Below are 26,420 nucleotides of genomic sequence, written 5' to 3'. Positions count from 1 at the left end.
CCCAAGGCTCCCGTTCCCGCCCCCTCCCACAGCCTGCGGCCCCACAGCCACGCGGCAGCCACAGGGGGAACCAAAGAGACAGAAGCCTGCCCAGCTGCCCGGACCACAGACGCCAACACCCCCCGCCCCCCACCACACGCCGCCCGCCCGCGCCCCGCACACTAGCCCACGACTGAGCGGCGGCGGCAGCAGCAGGCTGCAGGCTGCGGCGACTCGCACCAGCGCGCTCCTGGCAGCGCTCGCTTGCTATTCCAAGTGACCTGGACTCGCCGGATCGGTTGGCCCCGGGCCCCGGGTCCCGGCCCCAGCTCCCGCTCGCGCCCCCGGCCCGGGTTCCAGCGCCCACACGCCCTCCTGCCCTTTCCCGCCCCTCCGTCCCCCAGCTCGCGGGAAGGGAGGTCGCGGCAGCGGCCTGGTGGCACCGGCGACCGTGGCGACAGCGGCGACAGCGGCGACAGTGGCGGCGGCGGTGGCGGCAGCGGCTGCGGCGGCGGCGGAGGCTGCGGCGGCGACCGTGGCAGAGGCTGTGGCGGAGGCCTCCGTAGCTGAGGCGGAAGCAGAGGTGGAGGCAGAGGTGGAGGCCGAGGCCTCAGTAGAGGAGGCAGTGGGGGAGGCCACCCAGGGGGAGGCGACGGCGGCCCTGGCAGTGGGGGAAGAGGCGGAGGCCGCCCTGGCGGCAGCGGTTGTGGAGGCCAGCGCGGCTGAAGCCGCCGCCGCCGCCACAGCAGCAGCCGCGGCAGTAGCGGAGGCTGCGGCGCCCTCCTCGGGGGAGGCTGATGCGGATGCGGAGGTGGCGGCGGCGGTGGCTGCGGCGGCGGCGGCGGCGGCGGCGGCTGCGGCGGCGGCGGCGGCGGCGGCGGCTGCAGATGTGGATGCGGAGACCAGCCGGGGCTCCGAAGGCAACCCAGACTTTCCTATGGCCTCGCTGTACGTGGGCGACCTGCATCCTGAAGTGACAGAGGCAATGCTGTATGAGAAGTTCAGCCCGGCCGGGCCCATCCTGTCCATCCGCATTTGCAGGGACAAGATCACCCGCCGCTCGTTGGGCTACGCGTACGTCAACTACCAGCAACCGGTGGATGCCAAGCGGGCCCTGGAAACCCTGAACTTTGATGTGATCAAGGGCAGGCCCGTGCGCATCATGTGGTCCCAGAGGGACCCCTCGCTCCGCAAGAGTGGGGTGGGCAACGTCTTCATCAAGAACCTGGGCAAGACCATCGACAACAAGGCGCTGTACAACATCTTCTCGGCGTTTGGCAACATCCTGTCCTGCAAAGTGGCCTGCGACGAAAAGGGGCCCAAGGGCTACGGGTTTGTGCACTTCCAGAAGCAGGAGTCCGCAGAGCGAGCCATTGATGCGATGAATGGCATGTTCCTGAACTACCGCAAAATTTTCGTTGGGAGATTCAAGTCGCATAAAGAACGAGAGGCCGAAAGGGGAGCCTGGGCCAGGCAGTCCACCAGTGCTGACGTCAAAGATTTCGAGGAAGACACGGATGAGGAGGCCACCTTGCGATGAAGACATGCCAGGGACGAGCCAGCCAGCAGAGCCAAACCTTGGCTCCCACCCGGTTTACAACCACCCTCTTTGCCCCTCTAACCCACCAGCAGTGTATTGTATTGTACTGGGAGTGCAGGTCTCTCTTTATCTCTCTCTCTCTCTCTCTCTCTCTCTCTCTCTCCCCTCTCTCCTCTCACCCTCCCTCCCTCCTTCCTTTCCCTCGATCTCTCCCCCCCTTCCTCTCTCTCCCTCTCTCCTTCTCCCTCTCTCCCACCAGCAATGTATTGTATTGTACTGGGAGTGCAGGTCTCTCTTTATCTCTCTCTCTCTGTCTCTCTCTCTATCTCTCTCTCTCTCCTCTCACCCTCCCTCCCTCCTTCCTTTCCCTCGATCTCTCCCCCCTTCCTCTCTCTCCCTCTCTCCTTCTCCCTCTCTCCCTCTCACCTTTCCTACCCTCTTCCTCCTCCACCTCCTCCCCTCTTCCTCTCTTCTGCTTTCCCCCATCCCCCCCCCCCCCACCAAGGGCGTTGCGAATAATCTTGCTAATCTGTGCCACTTGATAGATTACAGGCTGCCTCTTCTCCTTGTGGTTTGGTTTAAAAAGCACCTTCATGCTTGCTTCCTTCACTACACAGGTGACACAATTTCATGGTGGAAACATCAGAAAGGAAAAGGAGATCAGATGAGGGAAAGCCAAGAGAGTAATTGTTCCCAGTGATCCTACTACCCAGAGACAGCCACTTCTTGGTGTGCTGTTTTTACAGGCTCTCTTCTCTTCTTCTCTCTCCCTCCCTTCCTCACTCCCACCCCACCTTCCCTTTTAACACACCATTATAGAATGGTTCCTATGTGTGGTGTTTCTTAACCTGCTTCTTCAGAAACTAAAACCAAACAAAAATCAACCCATTGAACTTCTTTCCATGCTATTCAACAGGCTTCAGAAATGTCATCTTCAGTGCCTGCAGAGTGTATAGATGGATCTTTAACATTTCTGTAATCAATCCCGCATTATTGGACATTCAGTTGGTGCCCAGTTCTTTCCTTGTGTTTAAACCCAACATTGCATACTCTGATGAATGAATCCTTCCTTGTCAAGCCAAATCTTCGCTAGCCTACCGGATGGTCTTCTTAATTGTCGACTTGCAGGATCCACAATAGGATATTTTAAAGACTTTTCCCGTGTGTTGCCAAATGGCCCCTTCATAAGCATTGTACTGATTTGCGTTCATGCCAGCCAGCACAGCTAGTAAAACGAGTGTGTCCATTTCCCCTGCATAGTCTCCTGGTCACTGTAATTGATGTGTGTGCGCGTCTGTGTGTGCACGCGCGGGTGCGTGCATGTGCGTGTCTTGGCCAGCTCGATGGGCTGCAAATGGCACTTCCCTGTTTGGGGTTGTAACTGCTCTTTCCCTGTGCCCACTTGCTGCCCTTTTCCCCATTGTCAGAAAAATCATTCAGCTTCATTGCAGACAAAAATAACAAAGCAGACAAGTTAACAGAAGAAATTTAATGTCCCTACTAATCAATCCTAATCAACACGCCTACATTCCTAAATCATTTTCATATGCACTTGCCCAGTATTTTTCATGTGATATATATGTGAATTTTAATGTATATACTGTTTCAATATCTGCTTTTTCATACATGAATATATATTATAGATAGATATAGATGTATAGATATTCTTAAAGTTCCTTTCATGTCATTAAATATTCTTTTATAATAGTTTTGTGACTCTTTAGTGTTCCAGTGGTGGGGCTTGATAGAGGAATAGATATAGGTATTCATCTCTATACATGTTTAGATATAGATATGGGGGTATATTTCACAGCTTTCTCATTGTTGCACATTTGGTTGTGAACATCGGTTTTTCTAATCCAAACCCTAGCTGCTAATTATACATAGTACACAAACCTTGCTTACATTCAATATTATTTTCTGAACAAACATTTGTGAGAGCAAATTTAGGATCAAAGGACATGGAAGGTTTGAAATCTTTTTCTTCTCTTTTGGGGAGTTTCTTTTTAAATGACTATCCACAAAAATGGTATCAACTTACCCTAAGTACACAAATAATGTGAGAGAATGGAAACCTTGACAGTTGTTTAGGCTTGCTATTGCAGTTATGCAGTTATTTCTGTAGTTTTCCAATATTTTATCAGGGGTACTGTTCCTATTTTTGTTTTTATCTACCTTACACATTTATTTTTATACAAATAACATGGTATCATAATAGAAACTTTAAAAAATTGAGTATGCCGATAGTAAAAATCATTCTTAATTCTACCCCTTGAGAAAAAAACTTTGGAACACATGAAACATGTACATAGATAATACCTTCAAAAATGTAATATGTATTGTTTCATTATGGAATACTTTCACTATAATTAGTCTTTCATATCATCTTTCCAAATTATTAAAAATTATTCTTTAACTCTGTTTTTACTTTATGTTTCACTATATGGTTGAGCTACTATTTCTAAAATTCAGTCCCTTCATATGTTTAAATTGTTCTAGTTTTTCCCTAGTAAGATTAACTCCACAAGTAACACATTTTTAGGTGAATATTTGTGACACATGCAGAGATTTAATTGCCTTATACACATTGCCAGTCCATTGCCAAATGCTTCTTCATAAAGTTTATGTCCATTAATTGTGTCAGAAAATGTATATTTCCCGGCTCATCTTCTTCAGTTAGCATTATTTTAAGTTATGAGAAATCGGTTAAGCTTGCGCATTTTTGTTTTATTATTTCATCTTATAGATGTATTGCTTGAAAAAAATACACATTAAATATATACAACACCTTCTTTTAAGAGAGAATTTTTGCCTATTTATCCGTAATATTTAAATATAAGATCACACTGAATGTATTCTTTCGATTTTTACAATACATTGCAAATATAACTAAAATATTTTTGGCTGTCCAATATTCTTCCATAACCCACTATCATTGTTTGGGTGGATCAGAATTTCTTTTAAAATGTTTCCTTACTTTGGGATTTAATACATTTTCTAAATTTTCCCCGTTGAGCCCAAATCTGTGGTAGTTTTACTGCAGAATTATTGTACTTTTATAAAAACATAGAAGTGGAATTGAAAAGTAGAGGTCTTGGGAAGCCTGGGTGGCTCAGTGGTTGAGCGTCTGCCTTCGGCTCAGGGCATGATCCCGGGATCAGACACTCAACCGCTGAGCCACCCAGGCATCCCGAAAAGTAGAGGTCTTTAAAAAAATTTTAACTGGGCCATCAGTTGGACTGCATATACCAATTTATTCTTCCACTGATATGTTGGAAGAATGCCCATTTTCTTGCACAAGTTCCTCCCTGGGTATTATAAACTTTGTGGATATAATGCTATTAAAAATACATACCTCATTTTTTTGTTTTCCTTTTTCAATTTTTAAAAACTATTTTTTTGCTTCTTAACCAAGGAATATAAATTCATTTAAAAATCACATTGCAGGACAGCCCAGGTGGCTCAGCGGTTTAGTGCAGCCTTCAGCCCAAGGCCAGATCCTGGAGACCCGGGATCCAGTCCCACATTGGGCTCCCTGCATGGAGCCTGCTTCTCCATCAGCCTGTGTCTCTCTGCCTCTCTCTCCGTCTGTGTCTCTCATGAATAAATAAATAAAATATTTTTAAAAAATCACATTGCAAAAAATAAAAAAAAAATAAACATCACATTATATTGATAGGGAAAATAAAAGCACTGATAATATAAAGAAAACTAATTTTATGTATACATAAACACATATATAATACTGCATTATATAATATGTAAATAATTATAATTGTAATTAATATATTTATATATATCAAATCATAATTTGCATTTTTTCTTTTTTTCACTCATCCTTCTATCTCCCCTGCTTTAGTAACCATCAAGTTTATTCTCTATAATTAAGAGTCTCTTTCTTGATTTGTCTCTCTCTCTCTCTCTGTCAATTTTTCCCTTTGTTTGAAACAAAATATTCAAGAGCAAATTAGCCTTGGAAATATTTTTATATTTATTTTTCACATCATTTAAAATGGTCTTTGGATATCTATTGTGTATATGGATGAACTCATTCCTTCCTACATTGTTAGATATTTTCTATGTTCCCAATTCTCTTTTAATTTCAGCCACTATATTGACTACCTTTTACCTAGATTTACAGTCCATAATTGTTTCTGTAGCAAACATGTCTAGAAGGGAAAAAAAGCAGAAAAAAGTGTAGACCATTTTTAGACCATATCGTCAAATTTCCACTTAAAAATTTGTCAACTTACACTATTATTGTTATTTCCAATCTAAATGTGTACCTAGTTCTTTGCATAGGGCTTTGAACTGGGTATTAGAATTTATATTAAGCTTAGCTATGTTTTCAGTGGAGAAAATAGAATACATATTTTTTTGTTTTTGCTTGTAATAACATTTTTCTTTGTATTTCTGCTTGCTAGGGATACAAATTCTAAGAAAAAAACATTATGTGTTGTTAAACAGAGCAAATAACATGGAATACAACCATAATCTTATCACTGCATAAAAACACATGTAAAATTTGGCTGTATAACCTTTCATACTTTTATATATGCATAGACATAGATGCATACCCCTATGTGTACATATTCATAAATATAATCCAATAACTTTTTTACTAAAAGCCACATTAACATATATCCATGTCAATATCACACAGTATTATTTATGGTAGTAATATAGTATATTATGGTATCTCTAGGCAATCATTTTTGTAATCAGTTGACTTAATTAGTGGATTTTTGTTTCCAGTTTTGTCATGTTAAAATAAAGCCTTCGGGAAGACTATTGTTGCAGTTATACCTTCATACACATTCAAGAGTATTTATCATACATTTATTAGAAGTCTAATCACAAAATAAATCACACTGTCACAAAGACTATGAGATCATTTCTATATTAACCCTAAATAATCCATTCCCAGCTTACAATTTCACCCATTGTTCTGCAATACTGTCACTTGTAATTCTTTTTAAAAAATAGAAAAAAGATGTTTCAAAAGGAAAATCATTCTTCTATTTATATTTAAAAATAAAAAAATTGTTTGAGTCAAAATATAATGATTTTATATAGTACTTAATTTGTGTCAGGAATTATTATAAGTGCTTCCCATGTACCTACTCATTTCATCCTCACAACCTCTGTGTTGCATATAGTATTAGATTTCTTTTCCATTTTACCAATGAAGTAACTGAGGCACAGAGAGGTTAAGTAACAGCCTAAAGTCATACGGGTAGCAATTCATACAGCTAGAACTTGAACCCATGTAGTATAGATTCACAGTCTGTACTCTAACTATTAAACTATAAGGAAAAAGGCATGACTGTCCATGTGTTTTTTAATGCCTTCAAATCCCTTTTCCTTATGCATATGTAAGCACATTTTAACAAATATATATTTAAATACATTTCCCTTAAAGAGTTTTTTAAAGATTTATCTATTTATTTTTGAGAGAGAGAAAGAGAGCAGGCGGGGGTGGGGGGCAGAGGGAGAAAATCCTCAAGCCGACTTCCAGCCAAATGCAGAGCCTGACATGGGGCTTGATCCCACAACCAATGAGATCAGGACTTCAGCTGAAGCCAAGAGTCAGACACTCAACCAACTGAGCAACCCGGTGCCTTTCCTTAAAGATTTTATTTAGTAAAACACATCTTTTAAAATGAGATAATGATATCATCAAGATAATGATGTAGGTTGTTTCCATCTTTCATTCTACTTATAAAGAAGACCAACTAGCATTCATCCATTGATAAAACATCATTAAGGAAATCCCAAATACTGAGAGTCAGGCTGAAGGACCCTCTGGACCACAGAGACCAAGAAGGACCACATTAGAAATGTAAGAAGAGGGGCTATACTCTGACAGCATCTCCCCCACTCACCCCAGGTTGGCACAGAGCACACTGAGAGGGCTCCCTGGGCCTATAGTTTCTTCAGTGGGAAAAATCGAACCAAAAGTGAACAGCCAGTTTCCCCAGTGTTATGGGATGCTTCCCAGGAAGCCCACTTGGGTCTTATTTCATTTGGACCACTAGGAGAATTGTGGGGCTCAACCACTGAGGATCAGAAGAGACAGAAGAGTAAGGCTTGCAGTATTCGGTGCTCAGACCTTGGGAAACTACATTTCTGCCCAGAAATGAGTGCCAGAGCTGAGATCCCAGCCAGTGGCTCTGCCATTTGCAGAGCTAAGCTGGTGGCCTTGTCTGACTAGGGAACTCAGTTGGCAGTTATGCTGGATGTAGGTTCCCCAATGGCTGTACCCATTATGGAGCCTGTTCCCCTGCTCCACCCAGGCTAGGAAGCAAATTCGCAACCTTTCTCAACTGCTGGTGAGAGCTTCCAGTCATGCCCTCAGGAAGCTTGGACAGAGAACACTAGCAGCTATGTAAGTGTAAGAACACTTACAGTCCCACTTAGGCAGGGAGCCAAGCCAGGGAGTTAAGCTCTACTTAACTGTTAAGCATAGCCTCTCACCCCACATAACCAGAGAGCCTGAACAGTAACCCTGGATAAGCTCAGAACTCAGCCCGTTATACTGCTGAGCCCAACCTATACCCCTGCCTGATTCCTGAACCCAGCCTATGGCCTTGCTTAGACATGCAGCCCAGCCAGTGACCCTGCCCAAAAGCAGAGCATAGCTAACAGAACCATCTACTGAGGGCTTGGACAGTGACTCATCCAACTATAATGAATTTTTCAGTCTCCAGTCCAAACTTCATAATGCGGCTGGAAGCCCCTTTTGACCAGATTGACCAAACAGGGACCTTGTCCAAAAGCAGCAGAGCACAGCCAATGACCTCTTCTGACTGTGAAGCCCTGCCTGTGTCCCCAACTAAACATGGAGTCCAGTCCACATCACCTAGTGGCGTAGAAGCACAGCCCAATATCTCATGCCACCAGAAGAGATTGTGAAGCCAGGTCAACAACCTTGCCCAATTGCAGAGCACAACCAGTGGTACCACCTTGCTTGTGAACATAGGCTGCAACCTCACCTGACAAGAGGTGATTGCAGAGCCCACCTAGTGGCCCCATCTGACCATGGGGCATGAGCAGTAGCCTCACCCAACTAGATACCCCAAAGACAATCTTTGCCTGCCCACAGATGCTACCAGCTGATCTATATAATACCTCAACCTGAGCTGACTTATGAAGGTCCTTCCTTGCTGAAGCAAACCTGTTAAGTATTGAAGAGAAGATAGTTTACTTGAATGAGTAGCTATTAATGCAAGGAATCAAGAATCACAAAGAGTTGAGTAATTATCACACTACCAAAGGAAATTAATAAAACTTCAATAACTTACCTTAAATAAGTGGAAATCTATGTATAAACTGACAGAGAATTCAGAATAATCCTCTCAAAATTTCAGTGAATGGGGCACCTGGATGGCTCAATTGGTTAGGCATCTGCCTTCAGTTTGGGTCATGATCACCTCGTCCAGGAATTGAGCTCAGTGGAGAGTCTGCTTCACTTCTCTGTCTCTCCCTCTGCCCCTCCCCACCACTTGTTCTCTCTCTCTAAAATAAATAAATAAAATCTTAAAAAAACAACAACAATAAGAACATACAGACATCTACATGAAATTAGGAAAACAGTGTATGAACAAAATCAATTCAACAAAGAAATAGATACTGCCAGGGGAAAAAAAAAACTAGAAATACTAAAGCCGAAGACTATAGTGACTGAACTAAAGAATTCAACAGACAGGCTCAACAGCAGACTTGACAAAGCAGAAGAAAGAATCAAAGAGATAATAGAGAGCCTGAAGATAAACTCACAAATATTCAATCAACTAATATTTGAAAAAAGCACCAAAAACACATAATGAGGAAAAGATAGCATCTTCAATAAATAGTGTTGGAAAATTGGATATCCACATGCAAAAGAATGAAATTGAACTCCTATCTTACACTGTTCAAAAATTAACTTAAATTAAGACTGGAAACATAAAACTCCTGGGAAAAAACTGAAGGGACTTAATCCTGGCACTGATTTTTTGATATAACACCAAAGGAACAGGCAACCAAAGCAAATATAGACAAATGGGACTATATATCAAACTAGAGAGCTTCTGCCTAGCAAAGAAAACCATCAAAAGAGTGAAAGGGCAACCTATGGAATGGAAGAAAATATTTGCAAACAATATATATGATGAGTTAATTTGTAAAATATATGAGGGATTCATACATCTCAGTATAATAAAAATAAGTTTATTTTAAAAATGGGCAAAAGACCTGAATAGATATTTTCCAAAGGAGATATTGAAATGGCTAACAGGTACATGAAAATGTGCTCAACAGCACCAGTCTTTAGGCAAATGGAAATCAAAGTCACAGTAAGATATTATCTCAAACCTGTTAGGATAACTATTATCAAAAAGACAAGAGATACCAAGTGTTGGCAAGGATATGAAGAAAAGGAAACCCTTATACATGGTTATGTATAAGGAATGTAAAGTGGCACAGCTATTATGGGAAACAGTATGGAGGTACCTAAAACAATTAAAATGTAACTACTACATGATCCACCAATTCCACTTCTGGAAAGAAAGAAAGAAAGAAAGAAAGAAAGAAAGAAAGAAAGAAAGAAAGAAAGAAAGAAAGAAAGAAAGAAAGAAGAAAAGAAAGAAAGAAAAGAAAGAAAGAAAAAAAGAAAAGAGAATCAGTATCTCAAAGAAATATCTACACTCCCATGTTGGAAACAGCATTATTCACAATAGCCTTGATAGGGAATAAATAAATAATAATAATAATTAAGTGTACATCAATGGATGAATAAATTAAGAAAAAATACATACAGTGGAATATTATTGATCCATTAAAAAAATTCTGTCATTTTCAAGAATCTAGAGGACATTATGCTACTTAGTAGATAAAGACAGGCAGAGGAAGACAAATACCATATGATCTCACTTAAATGTGGAATCTAAGAACAAAACAAAATAGTATAAAAGAACAAACAGAGTAGAATGGAGATGGAAAAGAAGTGACAGTATGGGGGAAATGGGAGATATTGGTCAAGGGCTAAAAAATTTCACTTAGGGAATCTAATGTACAACATAGAAAATATAATTAATAATACTATATTGTACACTCAAAACTTGCTGAAAGAGTAGATCCTTTAAATTTTTTAATTTAAATTTAATTAACATATACTGTATTATTAGTTTTAGAGGTAGAATTTAGTGATTCATCAGTTGCTTATGACACCCAGTGCTCATTACTTCAAGTGCCCTCCTTAATGCCCATCACTCAATTACCTCATCTCCCCACCCACCTCCCCTCCAGCAATCCTGTTTGTTTCCTATAGTTAAAGTCTCTTATAGTTTGCCTCCTTCTCTGTTTTCAACTTATTTTCCTTCCCTTCCCCTATGTTCATCTGTTTTGTTCCTTATATTCCACAAAAGAGTAGGTCTTAATCATTGTCACCATAGAAAATATTCAAAGAACTCTTAAGACTCAAAAATAAGAGAGCAAACATTCCAATTTTTTAAAAAATGGGCAAGGGGTACCTGGGTGACTCAGTTATAGAAAATTATTAAAAGGTCATTACTTTTATTTTTCTTTTTGGTATCTTACAGAAATTTTCCATATATTTTTTCAATGACTTCGTGTGATCTTGGACATGTCCTTTCTGAAACATAACCTTCTCCAACTGTAAAATGAAATAATAGTAGTACCTAAAGGGGTCTTTATAAGGATCAAAATTAATCACATATACAATAGGTTTTTTAAAAATGAATGCTACCGGATATGTTTTTGTCAAAGTTAAATATTATTCTTATTGTATTAGTTGATCAAACAGTGAAAATCCTATCACAACAGAGACTGATTTTTTAAAAAGATTGTATTTATTTATTCATGAGATACACAGAGAGACGCAGAAATACGGAGAGAGGGAGAAGTAGGCTTCCTGTGGGGACTCAATCCTAGGATCCTTAGATCATAACCTGAACCAAGGACAGATGCTCAGCCACTGAACCACCCAGGCATCACTGATTTTTTAAGTGAATGGTTAATTTAATTTAATTTTATTTTATCTATTTATCCTTTTGTTTCTATCAGTTTATGCTTCATGTATTTTGCAGCTTTGCTGTTTGATGCTTACACATTTTCTCTTCCTGATGAATCAGAAATCCCTTTTTGTCTAGTAATTTTCTTTGTTCTGAAGTCCGCATTTTCTGATTATCAACATAAACACAGCTTTTAAAAATTAATGTTGCATGGTATACATTTTTCCATCCTTTCGATTTTAAGGGGCCAATGTTATCAAACCTGCAATGAATTTCTTATAGAAAGCATATAATTGGATCATTTTTATTTTTAATCTGCTCTATGGATCTCTGTCTTTAAATTACTGCATTTAGAATATTTGAATTTAAGGTAATTGATGATACATTAGTAGTTAAATCTGTCATTTAACTGTATGTTTTTTGTTAATTTCCTCTGGTTCTCATTTTCCCTAGTACTACACTTTTCTTGCCTTCCTGTGAGTTACTCAAACATTTTTAGGATTCCATTTTGATTTACTTACAACTTGCTTTTCTTCTTTAGTATATAGTCTTATATAGTTTTCCTAGCAGTTGCCATTACTATAATATATATATAATATATATTATATAATATATACACATATGTATAATATGTATAATATGTATTATTTACATATTATAAATATAAATGCATTTATATACATATTACATATTGTATACATATTACGTAATGTAAATATATCATTTTAATAATATATGTAATATATATAATTTATATATATATATAACTTATATATAAAACTTATCACAATATACTGGCATTAGTGTTTTACCACTTCAAGTGACATGTAATAGTAAACTTCTTTCCATTTAGATTTCTGTATCTTCCCTATTTTTAAAATATAATTATTTCCTTTATGTATATTGCCTATCAGATCGGATGGTATTTATAATTTTTACTTCAAAAATCAGGGGGCACTTGACAGGATGAGCACCATATGTTGGCAAATTGAACTCCAATAAAAAATATACAAAAAAAAATCAGTTGTGATTTAAGAAACTCATCAGTAGGATGGTCGCATATTTTCCATACATTCTGTTTTCATTAATTGTGATGTGAAATTCCAAGGTTTCTTTTATAAGAATTTCCTTTTATAAGGAGAACTTCCTTTTAGTCTGTCTCTAAGGATAGATTTGTAAGTAACGAATTCTCTTAGTTTTCCTTTGTTTGAAAATATCTTTATTTCTCCCTCATTCCTGATAGATATTGTTGCTTTTCATGGAATTTTGATCTAATGGGTTTTTTTTGTTTGTTTGAATTTCAGCACTTGTACCACTTCCTTTAGGTCTTCTTGGTTTCAGAGTAGAAATCTTTTGTCAGGGCAGCCCCGGTGGCTCAGCGGTTTAGTGCAGCCTTCAGCCCAGGGCGTGATTCTGGAGACCTGGGATTGAGTCCCACATTGGGCTCCCTGCATGGGGCCTGCTTCTCCCTCTGCCTGTGTCTCTGCCCGCCCCCTCTCTGTTTCTCTCATGAATAAATAAATAAAATCTTTTTTAAAAAAAGAAAGAAATCTTTTGTCATTCAAATTAGTGTTCCCTTATTAGTAATGTGACATTTCTCTAAGACTGCTTTCAAGTCTTGGTGTTTATATTCAGAAGTTTAAATATGATATGACCACAGAGCAACCCAGGTGCCCCATGTGTAGGTCTTTGGAGAAATGTCTGTTCATGTCTTCTGCCCATTTCATGATTGAATTGTTTTCTTGGTTGTTGAGTTTGATAAATTCTTTCTAAATCTTGGATACTAGCCCTTTATCTGATATATCATTTGCAAATATTTTTTCCCATTCTGTAGGTTGACTTTTAGTTTTGTTGACTGTTTCCTTTGTTGTGCAGAAGATTTTTATCTTGAAGAAGTTCCAATAGTTCATTTTTGCTTTTGTTTCCCTTGCCTTAAGAGATGTGTCTTGCAAGAAGTTGCTGTGGTCAAGTTCAAAAAGGTTGCTACTTGTGATCTTCTCTAGGATTTTGATGGATTCTTGGCTCACATTTAAATCTTTAGTTTATCTCTGTGTATGCTACAAGAGAATGGTCCAGTTTCATTCTTCTGGATGTGGCTGTCCAATTTTCCCAACACCATTTACTGAAGAGACTGCTGTTTTTCCAGTGGATAATCTTTTCTGCTTTGTCGAATATTAGTTGACCATAGAGTTGAGGGCCCATTTCTGGGTTCTTTATTTTATTTCATTGATCTATATGTCTGTTTTTGTGCCTGTACCATGTTGTCTTAATGATCACAGCTTTGTAACACAGCCTAAAGTCAGGCATTGTGATGCCCCCAGCTTTGGTTTTCTTTTTCAATATTCCCTGGCTCTTCCTGTGTCTTTTCTGGTTCCATACAAATATTAGGATTATTTGTTCCAAATATGTGAAGAAAGTCTATGGTATTTTGATAGGGATTGTAATGAATGTGTAAGGTGCTCTAGGTAGTATAGACATTTTCACAGTATTCTTCCAATCCATGAACATGGAATGTTTTTCCATCTCTTTGTGTCTTCCTCAATTTCTTTCATGAGTGTTCTGTAGTTTTCAGAGTAAAGATTCTTTACCTCTTTGGTTAGACTTATTACTGGGTATCTAATGGTTTTTGGTGTAATTGTAAATGGGATTGATTCCTTAATTACTCTTTCTTCAGTCTCATTGTTAGTGTATATTAATGCAACTGATTTATTTGCATTGATTTTATATCCCACGATATTGCTGAATTGCTGTATGAGTTCTAGCAATTTTGGGGTGGAGTCTTTTGTGTTTTCTACATATAGCATCATGTCATCTGCAAAGAGGGAGAGTTTGATTCTTCTTTGCCAATTTGAATGTCTTTTATTTATTTTGTTGTCTGATTCCTGAGGCTATTACTTCTATTACTATGTTGAACAGCAGTGGTGATAGTGGACATCCATGCTGTGTTCCTGACCTTACGGATAAAGCTCTGAGTTTTTGTCCATTGAGAATGATAATTGCTGTGGGCTTTTCATAGATGACTTTTATCATATTGAGATATGTTCTCTCTATCCTTATGATTTGAAGAATTTTAATCAGAAATGAAGGCTGTATTTTGTCAAATGCTGTCTCTGCATCTATTGAAAGGATCACATGGTTCTTTTCTTTTATTGATGTGATCTATCACGATGATTGTTTTACGAATATTGAACCATCCTTGAATCACAGGGATAAGTCCAACTTGGTCATGGTGAATAATCCTTTTAATGCACTGTTGGATCCTGTTTGCTAGTATCCTGGTGAGAATTTTTGCATTCACATTCATCAGGGATATTGGTCTGTAATTCTCCTTTTTGGTGAGGTCTTTGGTTTTGAGATCAAGGTAATACTGGCCTCATAGAATAAGATTGGAAGTATGCCTTCCATTTTAGCCTTTGAAACAGCTTTAGTAGAATAGGTATTATTTCTTCTATAAATGTTTGGTAGAATTCCCCTGGGAAGCCATCTGGCCCTGGACTTTCGTTTCTTGGGAGGTTTTTGATGACTGCTTCAATTTCCTCCTTGGATATTAGCCTGTTCAGGTTTTCTATTTCTTTCTGTTTCACTTTCGGTAATTTGTAGGTTTCCAGGAATGCATCCATTTCTTCCAGATTGCATAATTTTTTGGCACATAGTTGCTCATAATACGTTTTTAAAATCATTTGTATTTCCTTGGTATTGGTAGTGATATCTCCTCTTTTGTTCATGGTTTTATTGATTTAAGTCTTTTCTCTTTTTTTTTTATTTATGATAGTCACAGAGAGAGAGAGAGAGAGGCAGAGACACAGGCAGAGGGAGAAGCAGGCTCCATGCATCGGGAGCCCGACGTGGGACTCGATCCCCGGTCTCCAGGATCGCGCCCTGGGCTGAAGGCAGGCGCCAAACCGCTGCGCCACCCAGGGATCCCCAAGTCTTTTCTCTTTTTTACATAAGCTTGGCTAGGGGTTTATCTATCCTATTAATTCTTTCAAAGAACCAGCTCCTGGTTTCATTGATCTGTTCTACAGTACTTTTGGTCTCCATTGCATTCTCCTCTAATATTTATTATTTCTCTTCTTCTGCTTGGTTTTGGCTTTATTTTATGTTCTTTCTCCAGTTTCTTTAGATGTAAGTTTAGCTTGTGTATTTGAAGATTTTTCCAATTATTTGAGGGAGGGTTGTGTTGCATTGTATTTCCCTCTTAGGACCACCTTTGCTGTATCCCAAAGATTTGGGGTTTTTTCCGCAAATATTTTGGGGGTTTTTTTGTCTTGTTTTTAAAGATTTTATTTATTTATTCATGAGAAACAGAGAGAAAGGCAGAGACATAGGCAGGGAGAGGAGCAGGATTCTTGTGGGAGACCTGATGTGGGGCTCAATCCTGGGACCCTAGGATCATGACCTGAGTTGAAGCAGACACTCAACCACTGAACCGCACAGGCATCCCTATCCCAAAGATTTTGGGCAATTGTGCTCTCATTTTCATTAGTAGAATAGGTATTCTCCATGAATCTTTTTAATTCTTCTCTAATTTCCTGGTTGACCCATTCATTTTTTAGTAGGATGTTCTTTAAAATATGCACGGGATATTCCCAGTCTTTTGGTATCAGTTTAGACCTGATTTGTGATGCAGTATGTGGTCTATTTTGGAAAAAGTTCCATGTGCACTTGAGAAGAATGTGTATTCAGTTGCATTAGGATGGAATGTTCTATATATTTATGTGAAATCGATGTGGTCTACTGTGTCATTCACGGCTCTTGTTTCTTTGGTGATCTTCTTTTTTTTAAATTTTTATTTATTTATGATAGGCACACAGTGAGAGAGAGAGAGAGGCAGAGACACAGGCAGAGGGAGAAGCAGGCTCCATGCACCGGGAGCCTGACGTGGGATTTGATCCTGGGTCTCCAGGATCGCGCCCTGGGCCAAAGGCAGGTGCTAAACCGCTGCGCCACCCAGGGATCCCTCTTTGGTGATCTTCTGCTTAGAATATCTGTCATTTGCTGAGAGTGCCATGTTGAAGTCTTCTACTATTAATGTATTATTATTTATGAGTCTCTTTACTTTGGTTATTAATTGATATAATTTACTGCTCCCACATTAGGGGCATAAGTAGTCATAATTGTTCTTCTTGTTGGATAGACCCTTTAAGTATGATATAGTGTCCCTTTTCATCTCTTAGTATAGTCTGTGGTTTAAAATCTAATTTATCTGCTATGAGGATTGCTACTACAACTTTCTTTTGAGGACCTTTTTAAATTTCTTTTAAAGATTTTATTCATTTATTCATGAGAGACACACACACACAGAGAGAGAGAGAGAGAGAGAGAGAGAGAGGCAGAGGGCGAAGCAGGCTCCATGCAGGGAGCCCAACGTGGCACTGGATCCTGGGTCTCCAGGATCACGCCCTGAGCTGAAGGCAGCGCTAAACTGCTAGAGCCACCCGGGCTGCCTCTGAGAACCATTTTAATGGTAAATTGTTCTCTGCTCCATCATTTTCAGTCTGAAAGTGTCCTTAGGTCTAAAATGAGTCTCTTGTACACAGCATATAGATGGATCTTGCTTTTTTTATCCAGTCTGATACCCTGTGTCTTTTGACTGGATCATTTAGCATATTCACGTTCAGAGTAACTATGGAAAGATGTGAATTTAGTGTCATAGTATTACCTATACAGTCCCTGTTTCTGCAGATTGTTTCTTTGGGCTCCCTCCTTTGCTTAAAGGGTCCCCCTTAGTATTTCTTGCAGAGCTGGTTTGGTAGTTACATATTCTTTCAGTTCCTGCCTATCTTGGAGGCTCTTTATCTCTCCTATTCTGAAAGACAGCCTTGCTGGATAAAGTGTTCTTGGCTGCATGTTTTTCTCATTTAGTACCTTGAGTATATCTTGCCAGCCCTTTCTTGCCTGCCGGGTGTCTGTGACTAGGTCTACTGTTAATCTGATATTTCTCCCCATACATGCTTGGAATCTCTTATTTCGAGGTGCTTTTAGGATTTTCTCTTTTTCTCTGAAATTTGCAAGCTTCACTAGTATATGTCAGGGTGTTGACCAGTTTTTGTTGATTTTTGAGGTGGTCCTCTGTATCTCTTGGATATGAATGCCTGTTTCCTTCCCTACATTAGGGAATTTCTCAGCCATGATTTGTTTAAAAACACTTTCTAGTCCTCTCTCTCTCTCTCCATATCCTCTGGAATCCCAATAAGATGAATATTATTCTTTTTGAAACTATCACTGAATTCCCATGCCTCTCCTTGTGAGCTCTTGTTTTTCTCCCTTTTTCTCAGCTTCCTTCATTTCCATCAATGTCTTCTATGTCACTCACTCTCTTTTCTGCCTCATTAAACGTATCAGTTAGAACATCCAGTTTAGACTCCATCTCAGTTAATGTATTTTTAATTTCAACTTGATTAGATCTCAATTCTACAGTAAGAGAATCTCTAAAGTCTTTTATGCTCTTTTCAAGTGCCACAAGTAATTTTATAATTGTACTCCTACATTGTACCTCTGACATCTTACTTAAATCCATATCCATTAGATCTTTGGCAGAGAGTATTACTTCTGGTTCTTTTTTTTGTGGTGAATTCTTCCTTCTAGTCATTTTTTCCAGTGCAGAATGGATACATGAGGAGGCAGAGTCAAAAATATCAACCACGACCTAAGTAAAATACACCCTAGACAATTCCAAAGAGGTCAGAGACCAGAAAATAAAAGAAAAAGAACGAAAAAGACCACAAAATGAAAAACAAAAAAATAGCAACGATTAAAAGAGGGGGGAGGAAGTAGTGGGGAAGAGAGAATATAGTCTACAGAGTGGACAAAGAGGGTGATCCTTTTGGTTCTGAGTGTATTTTGTTCCGTATGTTGGAAGGTGTTAAATTCCAAACTTATATAAACCAGTAAAACTTATATATTGAAACAACAACAACAAAAACAAAAGCAAGAAAACAAAAGAGGGGGGAGGAAGAGAGAATATAATCTTACTGAGTGGACCAACATAGAGCTCCACTTGGTTCTGAGTGTGTTTTGGTCTGTATGTTAGAAAGTACTAAATTCCAAGATTATTAAAGAAAATGAGACAAAAAACCCCTGTAACTTATGTATCTACAAAAATTAAATTGAATACATTGAAAGGATGCAAAAAAATGAAGAATATATCTATGACAAGTAATTGTAAAAATATGAAAGTCAGAAAGTAAAAAACTTAAAAATGAAGATAAACAAATCATAAAGAAAACAACCTTGAAAGTAAAAAACTTAAAAATGAAGATAAACAAATCATAAAGAAAACAACCTTGAGTTCTGTACAGTATTTTCCCTCATCCCCGGAGTTTTCCAGGATGGCTTGGTCAGTAAAATCGCTGTTTCCCTGTTCTTCCAGCTGTTCTTTTGGGCAGGGGCCTGTTGTGCTGCTTCTAAGGTGTCTGTGCCTGGGCAGAGACGCACCAACCCTTGCCAGTTGGCCGGATTCAGTGTGAGCTGTTTATCCTGTCATGCCTTTCTTCCCTGGAGGCCTCACCTCTCCAGGGTGAAGGGAAAAAAATGGTGGCAGCCAGATCTCCAGCCCTGGCGCCAAGAGCTTCCACTACGTATTGAACTGTTTCTCAGTTCACATTGGCTCAGATCCTCCTGGGGGCAGGCGTGGGGGCACTGATTCACACAATTTGAACGGTACGTGGTGCCAGGAGAGCTTTTGCCATCTTGTGATCTCCTGAGCTCCATCTTTTCTGGGGTTAACAGAAGATAGCTTGCTTTTGTCCGCTGCCAGGCCCTGGGACAGAGAGCACTCAGTCACTGGACTGCGCACACAGTATGCGTCTCCCAGATACCTCCAGAGGGTTGCTACATTCCAGTCCTTTACCTGGACCTAGCATGGCATCAGTACCTGCAATCTGACAGTGGTTTGCAGCTTGTGGCACAATTGGAGCTTTCTCCTGGGTGCCCCTATTCTTAATATGTCTCCAGAAATATTGAGACTTCACTGCCTCTCCTGTGACTCTGCCCTATTTCACCACTGAGCACTTTTCAAGCAGGGAAGACTCTCACAGTAGCAGATTTCTAAAGTACTTGGTTGTGTGCTATACCACTTTCCTGCAGTGGCTTACAAAGCTTCCCTCCCCCTGCTGTTTATCTTTTGATATATCTCTTCTATTTCTCTTCTTCACACTCCTATTGTAAGAAGTGATCACTTTTCTCTCTGTAGCATTCCAGCTATTATCTCTTTACATCTCAGGTTGAATTCATAGATTTTCAGGATAGTTTGAAAGTTATCTAGGTAAGTTTGGGGGACCAGATGAAATGAGAACCTCTACTCTTCCACCATCTTGCCTCAAGACATGTTTTCTCTAAGCCAAAAAAGGCCATATGTAGAAAGAAGAAAACATATGAAAGAAAACAATCTCACTGGTAAAGGTAAATAGTAAATTAGCCACTCAAAAGGCTATTGTGAAGGTTAAAAGACAATAGTAAAGAGAACTACAATTATATTTTTTGTATTTTTTTTATTGGAATTCGATTTGCCAACATATAGTACAATACCCGGTGCTCATCCCATCAAGTTCCCCCCTTGGTGCCCATCACCCAGTCACCCCATCCCCCCGCCCACCTCCCTTTCCACTACCCCTTATTCATTTCCCAGAGTTAGGCATCTCTCATGTTCTGTCACCCTCTCTGATATTTCCCACTCATTTTCTCTCCTTTCCCTTATAATCCCTTTCACTATTCTTTATATTACTCATATGGGTGGAACCATATAATTATAATGAATAGTTAAGGGATACACAAAATAGAAAATGTCAAATAAAATATTAAGACATAAAATATTGGGAGGGGATTAAAAGTAGTGCTTTTATTTTTTTAAATTGTTAAAATTTTTATTTTGATGCACTGTATGAGAAACAAACTTTTAAATCATCTGAATCTTATGGAAAATGAAACAGCAAATAAATTAGACCCATGTTAAAATAGAAGTCAGTTATATGTCCAAACTTAAGGATATAAGAGCCACAGATAAACTTAGATTCCACAGTCTTCCTTGAGCGGTCGCAGTCTTTCAAACACAACTTTGCTATGAACTAACTGGTCCAGAGCTCAACAGCACATGGGAATGTTTAACAGGGGTGGTGATCAGGAACACGTTTCCTTGGTGCTGCGTTGTCCACACGCAGAATCACCTCTGCTGCTTCAGCTGCACTCAAAAGAACTTGTCGCTTCACTTGGAAACTTTCTGTTATACCCAGTACTGCCATATCTCCGATGGTACCTTCCTTCATATCCAGGACAGCAGTTGTGTTACCTTCACTGTGGGCAGCTCGCAGCTGGGCCACCAGGTCTGCACTGTTGTAGCCTGTGTTATCAGCTATGATAGTTGGCAACATTCTCAGTGCTTTAGCATAAGACTCCATTGCAACAGCTTCTTTGCCTGGTGTTCTACTGGCAAGCTGTGTCACAGCATGAGCCATCAGCATCTCAGAACAGCCTCCTCCATACACTGTTCTAGAATCCTTCACAGTTTGGGCAAGAACACAAAGAGCATCATGCAAAGATCTTTCTGCTTCATCTAAAATCTGTTGAGTGGCACCACCCAAAAACAATGGTACAAGCTTCACCAAGGGCTACCCCAGAAAAGTGGATAAGTTTATCTTCTCCAATCATGACTTCCTCAATAAGCTTGCAACTTCCAAGTTTCACTAGTTCTGGGTGGTCAAAGGTAGAGGCAATTTCACCACCTATAACAAGAGCTAGGCATTCCACACCTGCAAAATCTGCATATTCGATAGCCATAACACCAGCAGCACCAAAGAGCTGTTCAGGATAATTGTAAATTAACTGCCTGTTAATAAAGCAATTTATCCCATGCTTAAGAATACGTTCAACTTTCTCCTTCATTTTTTCCTTTTCGGCATATTCTATTTCACCAACCTTTGCTGTAGAATCAACTCTTACCCTGGAACCAAATATCTTTATTTTGGCTGTATCCATACCAGTATTCGCAATGAGAATTTTAGCATTTTCAATTCACTTTGGTTGATTTACTCCAATTTTTTATCCAACAGAAAGCTTTCATCTAAATAGGAATCTGCCAGACTTCCTCCTAGCTTCTTGATGACATGAATTGCCTCCAGATTACCAGAGCCTTTCAGTCTGAGAACAGCTTCTAAGGCTGAGTAAAGTGGTCTTTGTGATGAGTAAGAAGTTTTGAGGACAATGTTGTTCCCACAATGTTCATTAAATCTTGATGGAACTTAACTTCGTCAGAACCATGATCAACTGCAGAATTCAACAGAGCCTGTCTTTCTGCCTTTGTGGCTTCTCTCCAACCCATAATGATGGTCTGTGGGTGAATCTTTTTTGCAATCAAAGTTTCTGCTTCCCTTAGTAATTCTGCTGCCAGAACAGTAACAGAGGTAGTACCATCACCAACTTCATCATCTTGAACCCTTGACATATCAACTAAAACTTTAGCTGCTGGATTGTCCACACTGATGTTTTTTAGAATAGTTGCACCATCATTGGTTACCATAAGAGAAGCATCTCGTCCACTGCTTAATAGAATCTTATCCATGCCCTTAGGTCCTATGGTGCTCTTCACCAAGTCTCCAATAACAATGGCACCAATAAAAGACAACAGCCGAGCCGTCTCCTCTCTCTCTTCATCAGCTCCAGCCTTGAAGATGTTCACAGGTGTGAGGGAAAGGGACGCCATGGTTCCGCGGCTTCGGCACATGCGCTAACCCTTCACGGCTCACGCCCGAGACCGGAGGGCAAAAGTAGTTCTTTTAGAATGCACTCAAAATTAAAGAACTATCAGCTTTAAATATATTTATATGTTTTATTTTTTTTTATTTTATTGGTGTTCAATTTACTAACATACAGAATAACACCCAGTGCCCGTCACCCATTCACTCCCACTATTTATATGTTTTAATATTTATATTTATAAATATATAAAAATAAATATATATAAAATTTGTATATAATGCTTACCCTAACCCTAACCCAACAGACACATGAAAAGATGCTCAACATTACTCATCATCAGGAAATGCAGATCAAACCACAAAGAAATATCACTTCACACCTGTCAGATTGGCTGAAATAAAAAAAAACACAAGAAACAAGTGCTGGCAAGGATGTGGAGAAAAAGGAGACTTTGTGCACTATTGGTAGGAATGCAAACTGGTCCAGGAACTATGGAAGATGGTATCAAGATCCCTCAAAAAGTTAAAAATAGAACCATCCTATGATCCAGAAATCACAGTACTGGACTTTTACTCAAATACAAAGACACTAATTCAAATGGATACATGCACCCTTATGTTTATTACAGCATTACTTTCAATAGCTAAATTATGGAAGCAGTCAAGTGTCCATCGAAACATAAATGGATAAGTAAGAGTTGAGAGATAGATATAGATGATAGATAGATAGATAGATAGATAGATAGATAGATAGATAGATGATAGAGATGGAGATAAAGATAGAGATAAATAATGTAATATTATTCAGCCATAAAAAATAAAACCTTGCCATTTGCAACATGGATGGATCTAGAGATTATGATGCTAAGTGAAGTAAGCCAGTCAGAGAAAGACAAATGCCATGTGATTTCACTCATAAGTGGAATTTAAGAAACAAAACAAATGAACATAGGAAAGGAAAGAGAGAGTAAGAGGCAGACCAAGAAAGAGTCTCTTAAGTATAGAAAACAAATTGATAGTTACCAGAGGAGAGGTTGGTGGGAAGAAGGGTGAAATCGGTGATGGGGATTTGAGAGTACCCTTATCGTGATGAGCACTGAGTAATGCATAGAATTGTTGAATCACTGTATTGTACACCTGAAACTAATATAACAGAGTGTGTTAACTATATTGGAATTAAAATGAAAAACTTAATTTATACAAGGAAGGAAATGAAAAAGGGAAGACAAAATATCAATATTTCTCAACTTTTTCCAAAAACATTGAAGAGAATAAACTTTCTAACTCATTCTATGAGGTCAACATTAAACCACTACCAGTCAGACAAAGACAATACATGAAAACTATAGACCAATATCCTTAATGAACATTGATGCAAAAATATTCAACAAAATACTAGCAAAAAGAATTCAGCAGCATATTAAAAGGATTGTAAAACATAATCAAGTGGAATTTAGTCCTGGAATATAAGCATGATTCAACATATAGGAATTGATCAATGTAATGTGCTACATCAACACAATGAAGAGGAAAAAATACATAATCATCTCAACTGATACAGAAAAACATTTGACAAAATTAAGCACCTTTCATGATACTCAACAAAACATAAATAGAAGTAAACTACCTCAACATATGCCATATATAAAAATCCAAAGCAAACATCATAATCATAAGATAGTTCTATTTTTAACTTTTTGAGGAAACTACATGCTGTTTTCCACAGTGGATGCACTAGTTTGCATTCCCACCAATAGTGAAAGTGGGTACCCTTTCTCCACATCCTTGCCAACACCTGTTGTTTCTTGTGTTTTTGATTTTAGCCATTCTGACATGTCTGAAATGATATCTCTTTGTAGTTTTGATTCGCATTTCCCTATTGGTGAGTGATGTTGAGCATCTTCTCATGTGTCTGTTGGTCATCTGTATGTCTTCTTTTGAAAGATATCTATTCATGTCTTCTGCTCACTTTTAATTGGATTCTCCATTTCTTATATCTTTACCTGAAGAATACAAAAATACTAATTCAAAGGAATACATATTTCTCAATGTCTATAGCAGCATTATCTACAATAGCGAAATTATGAAAACAGCCCAAATGTCTATCAACTGATGAATGGGTAAGGAAGATGTGGTGTATACATATATAAAGGAATATTGCTCAGCCATAAAAAGAATGAAATCTTGTCATTTGCAATAATGTAGATAGAGTTAGGGAGTTTTATTCTAGGTGAAATAAGTCAGTCAGAGAAAAAGTAATGCCATATGATTTGATTTCACTCATATATGAAATTTAAGAATGAAGCAAAAGAGCAAAGAGGAAAAAAAGAGAGACAAACCAAGAAATAGACTCTTGAGTACAGAGGACAAATTGATGGTTACTAGAGGGGAGGTGGTTGGGGAGATGGGTTCAATAGGTAATGGAGATTAAGGAGTGCACTTGTTGTAATGAGCGCTGAATGTTATATGGAAGTGTTGCATCAATAAATTGTACACCTAAAACTAATATTACTCTGTTGTTAACACACTGGAATTTAAATAAAACTTAAAAAGTCATAATCAATGGTGTAAGACTGGAAGTATATCCTCTCAGATCAGGGACAAGATGAAGATGCTGGCTTGTGCCATTTCTATTCAACAAAATACTGGAAATGATAGCTATAGCAATTAGTCAAGAAAAAGAAACAAAAGGCATGCAAGTTTGAAAGGAAGAAATAAAATTATTTCTGTTTGTAGATGATGTTATCATACATAATCATCAAATGTTTTTTCACAAGGATTGCTTGATAATTAATGATGAAAGGGAAATCTTTTCAAAAACTGGTACTGGGGAAACGGGCTGTTCATATGCAAAAGAATGAATTTGGACACATATCTAAAACCATATATAAAAAAATAACCCAAAGTGAATCTAAATGTATATACCAAAGCAATTACATACTTAGAAGAAAACATAGGAAAAAAGTTTTATGACATTGGATTTGGAAATTATTTCTTGACTATGACTCAAAAGGTACAGCAAAAAGAGAAAAAGTAGACAAACTGTACTTCATGAAAGTTAAATTATTGTGTGACTCAAAGACACTATCAACAGAATAAAAAGGAAATTCACAGGAGAATACATTTGCAAATAATACATCTTATAAAGGATATATAAAGAGAAATCCTAAAACTAAACAGTAAAACACCAAACAACCCAGCTCAAAAATGTGGATTTGAATAGACATTTTTCCAAACAAAATATATAAATGACAATAAACACGTGAGAAGACTCTCAACATCACTAATAATTATGGAAATGTAGATCAAAACTACAATGTGACATTGCCTCCACCCATTAGGATGGCTACTGTCAAAACATAGAAAATACCTCATACCTGTCAGGAGAGCTATTTTCAAAACAAAAAGATAACGAGTGTTGTAGAGAATGTAGAGAAATTGAATCCCTTGTGCACTGTTGATGGAATGTAAAATAACCCAGTCATTGTAGAAAGCAGCATGGCAGTGCCTCAAAAAAATTAAAAATCGGGGGAGGAGCAAGATGGCGGAGGAGTAGGGTCTCCAAATCACCTGTCTCCACCAAACTACCTAGAAAACCTTCAAATTATCCTGAAAATCTATGAATTCGGCCTGAGATTTAAAGAGAGACCAGCTGGAACGCTACAGTGAGAAGAGTTCGCGCATCTATCAAGGTAGGAAGACGGGGGAAAAAGAAATAAAGGAACAAAGGCCTCCAAGGGGGAGGGGCCCCGCGAGGAGCCGGGCTGAGGCCGGGGCGAGTGTCCCCAGGACAGGAGAGCCCCGTCCCGGAGGAGCAGGAGCTGCACCGACCTTCCCGGGGGAAAGGGGCTCGTGGGGAGTTGGAGCAGGACCAGGAGGGCGAGGAGGCCCTCGGGCTCCCGGGGACAGTAACAGAGCAACTGCGCGCCCAGGAGAGTGCGCCGAGCTCCCTAAGGGCTGCAGCGCGCACGGCGGGACCCGGCGGGACCCGGAGCAGCTGAAGGGGCTCGGGGGCGGCTCCGCGGAGGGGGCTGCGGGGCCCCGGGAGCAGCTCGGAGGGGCTCGGGCAGAAGAAGAGGCTCCGTGCGGAGGGGGCTGCGCGGTTCCAGGAGCAGCTCGGGGGGGCTCGGGCGGCAGCTCCGCGGAGGGGGTTGCGCGGCCCGGGAGCGCGAATCCACCAGCGCAGGCTCCGGAGCA

At 39.5% G+C, this 26,420-nt stretch overlaps 1 protein-coding gene and 1 pseudogene across 1 annotated transcript; one reads left to right on the top strand and one right to left on the bottom strand.

Annotated features, from left to right (window-relative positions):
• The first annotated feature begins 261 nt into the window (after positions 1-261).
• Positions 262-6,310, top strand: PABPC1L2B (poly(A) binding protein cytoplasmic 1 like 2B). Its single transcript, XM_077887452.1, has one exon. It carries the CDS (start codon positions 917-919, stop codon positions 1,517-1,519), a length of 603 nt encoding a protein of 200 aa, XP_077743578.1. The 5' UTR covers positions 262-916; the 3' UTR covers positions 1,520-6,310.
• A 14,281-nt stretch (positions 6,311-20,591) lies between these two features.
• Positions 20,592-22,281, bottom strand: LOC144307680 (T-complex protein 1 subunit beta pseudogene; annotated as a pseudogene).
• Between the last annotated feature and the right edge of the window lie 4,139 nt (positions 22,282-26,420).

The sequence above is a fragment of the Canis aureus genome, chromosome X, assembly GCF_053574225.1.
Source record: "Canis aureus isolate CA01 chromosome X, VMU_Caureus_v.1.0, whole genome shotgun sequence".
Lineage (NCBI taxonomy): Eukaryota > Metazoa > Chordata > Mammalia > Carnivora > Canidae > Canis > Canis aureus.
This window is presented reverse-complemented; position numbering and strand designations above follow the sequence as displayed.

Bases quoted from the DNA above. Each gene is read 5' to 3' on its own strand.
- PABPC1L2B (XM_077887452.1), top strand. From the start codon at position 917: ATGGCCTCGCTGTACGTGGGCGACCTGCATCCTGAAGTGACAGAGGCA.